The sequence below is a fragment of the Urtica dioica genome, chromosome 5 (genome assembly GCF_054948205.1).
Source record: "Urtica dioica subsp. dioica isolate 48M chromosome 5, U.dioica_male_clone48M_v1_H2, whole genome shotgun sequence".
In the NCBI taxonomy this organism is placed as follows: Eukaryota; Viridiplantae; Streptophyta; class Magnoliopsida; order Rosales; family Urticaceae; genus Urtica; species Urtica dioica.
In genome coordinates, this window is record NC_142760.1 from 35390861 (window position 1) to 35392980 (window position 2120).

The 2120-nt window shown below is 41.6% G+C and overlaps 1 protein-coding gene across 1 annotated transcript; it reads left to right on the forward strand.

Annotated features, from left to right (window-relative positions):
• The first annotated feature begins 1131 nt into the window (after nucleotides 1-1131).
• Nucleotides 1132-1569, forward strand: LOC149398111 (disease resistance protein RPM1-like). The gene has a single exon (XM_089614451.1). It carries the CDS (start codon nucleotides 1132-1134, stop codon nucleotides 1567-1569), a length of 438 nt encoding a protein of 145 aa, XP_089470577.1.
• Nucleotides 1570-2120: the final 551 nt, after the last annotated feature.

Genomic DNA, 2120 nt, shown 5'->3' on the forward strand with positions numbered 1-2120 from the left:
TGACACTTTGAGCTCGTTCATTTTGTTTCTGATATGAAGTATATGAATCTTGTTTTCAATTATGATTAGTATATATATGAATGCATTATATGATCAAGATTCAGACCATTATGAATACCTTATTATGTGTCATGTTAAGTGTGAAGCTAGTATTGTGATACATGGAAGGGACTATGTCGACAAATTGACGTACGACCACTATGATACTTATTAGTTCTCATGCTTGATAATGACTTTATGATGTAACCGATATAATGATGGATTTATCTTATACTACGCGCAATTATGTTTTATTCTTAAACTGTGTGGTATATAACGACACATGGGCCAAGTGGGAGAATGTTGGACCGATTGTTTTGAAGCCCACACCGTGGGTTTGTAGTGTGAAACAATTATGGCCCAAGTCTATTAATACCCATTATTTAATAATAAATAAGATAAATTCTATTGGTTAATAAATAAAAGGTAACTTACCTTTATACCCTGATGGTGGGTCTATATAAAGAGAAACCCTAGGGATTGGTCCTCTCTCAACCTATTACGTAGTTTTCCTCTGCCATCAAAAGAAATCTCTGAAGTCTAAAGAGGTCAAGAGAGAGAAACCAATTCCGGTGCTCATCCGCTGCCGTCACCGTCACTTTCGTCATGGATCGAGGTAGGTTTTTCTCAATCTCTAATGTTATGTGAAAATCATCTAGTTCTAAGATCTTGGCTATTTAGGATCGTTTAATTTATGCTTACATAAGAATCTGTGCGACTTTATGGCAATGCCGGTCAAAGCGGAATGGCCGCCCATTGACAGAGAAATCGAATGCATGAGTAGCGAGCTGGATTTACTAGTCCAGTCGATTAAAGATGCTAACGAGGAGGAATATTCCGTGAATGCGCAGATTAGTGAGACTGCCATGCTCATCGAATACATCCTTGACGTCTACTATCTGCTCGAGCCCAAATGAAGAAATTACCCGCAACAATCCGCCATTCAAATCGAACTACTTATAAGTAAAAAAAAACCTTGGCAACAGAATTGAAAACATCAATGCGTTGCTGGTCAACATTCGGGATGAAGCAGAGAAGTACATAATTCGTAAGGCCCCTCGCTCTATGCATGGGACGAACTTCAAATACGACATGGCAGCCAAAGCTCTAAAGAAAACTCTGCTAAAGGGACGAGAGTCCAGAAGGTCGGTCGTTGCAGTCTTGGGAGGCGGTCCCCGCAGTCCTACCCCTCTTTCTGCGAGGATATTCCACAGCGATACGGTGGTGAAGTACTTCGAGATCCGTGTTAGGATTGCAATCCTGAACAGCCTTGACGGCGTTTATGATATCTTGAGGCAGATTCTCGGGCCGGAGCACGAAGAGAGGGCTGAGCCGACGAGCTTGGTAGACGCAATGAGGGAGCTTTTGAGAAGGAAACAGTACTTGATCGTGTTGGACGACGTGTGGAGGGACGAGCTCTGGCACTTCTTGAGAGACATATTGCCCGAAGACTATGTGGGAAGCAAGGTGTTGGTCACCACTAGCAGCGAAGCCGTCGCGGATTCTTTCCTCAAGACGACGTCGGATTGAGTCTACGATATGGAGCTTGGAAAGTTCAGCCCCATGACCACTTCCCGGCTGCTCAACCTCACGATGAGGGCGCCATGGTGGGACTTGTGTCGACGAAACCGAAGGGGACACACTTGGCGTCCGTGTCTTCGTCGAGTTTCGCAAGTGGCAGGCTCAGCTTCTTCAGTGATGACAGGACTGACAATATTATACTGTTTACTGTTGCGTCAATTAAAAAATACATATTTAGATGGCTTACTTCATATAATTTTTCATTATTTTACTAGATAATTAATTTGAAACAGTACCGTAAAAGATGTAGTTTGAAGTGGTCATTTGTTTACTAGAACATATTATTTGGGTGATGTCAATTTTGTATGAAGGTTCCATTATGTTCAAACTTTTACTGCGAAATTGTCATATAAAAATAAAAATAAAAAACTTTTCGTACACGTTATTACATTACTAGCTATTTCAAACCACTTTCCATACGCGTAACCTCTAACCCTTTAGTCAAAGAGAGCAAAAGCTTAAGTAAAGCTGAGGAACAATCCGGGAAGGTTCATCGCCAC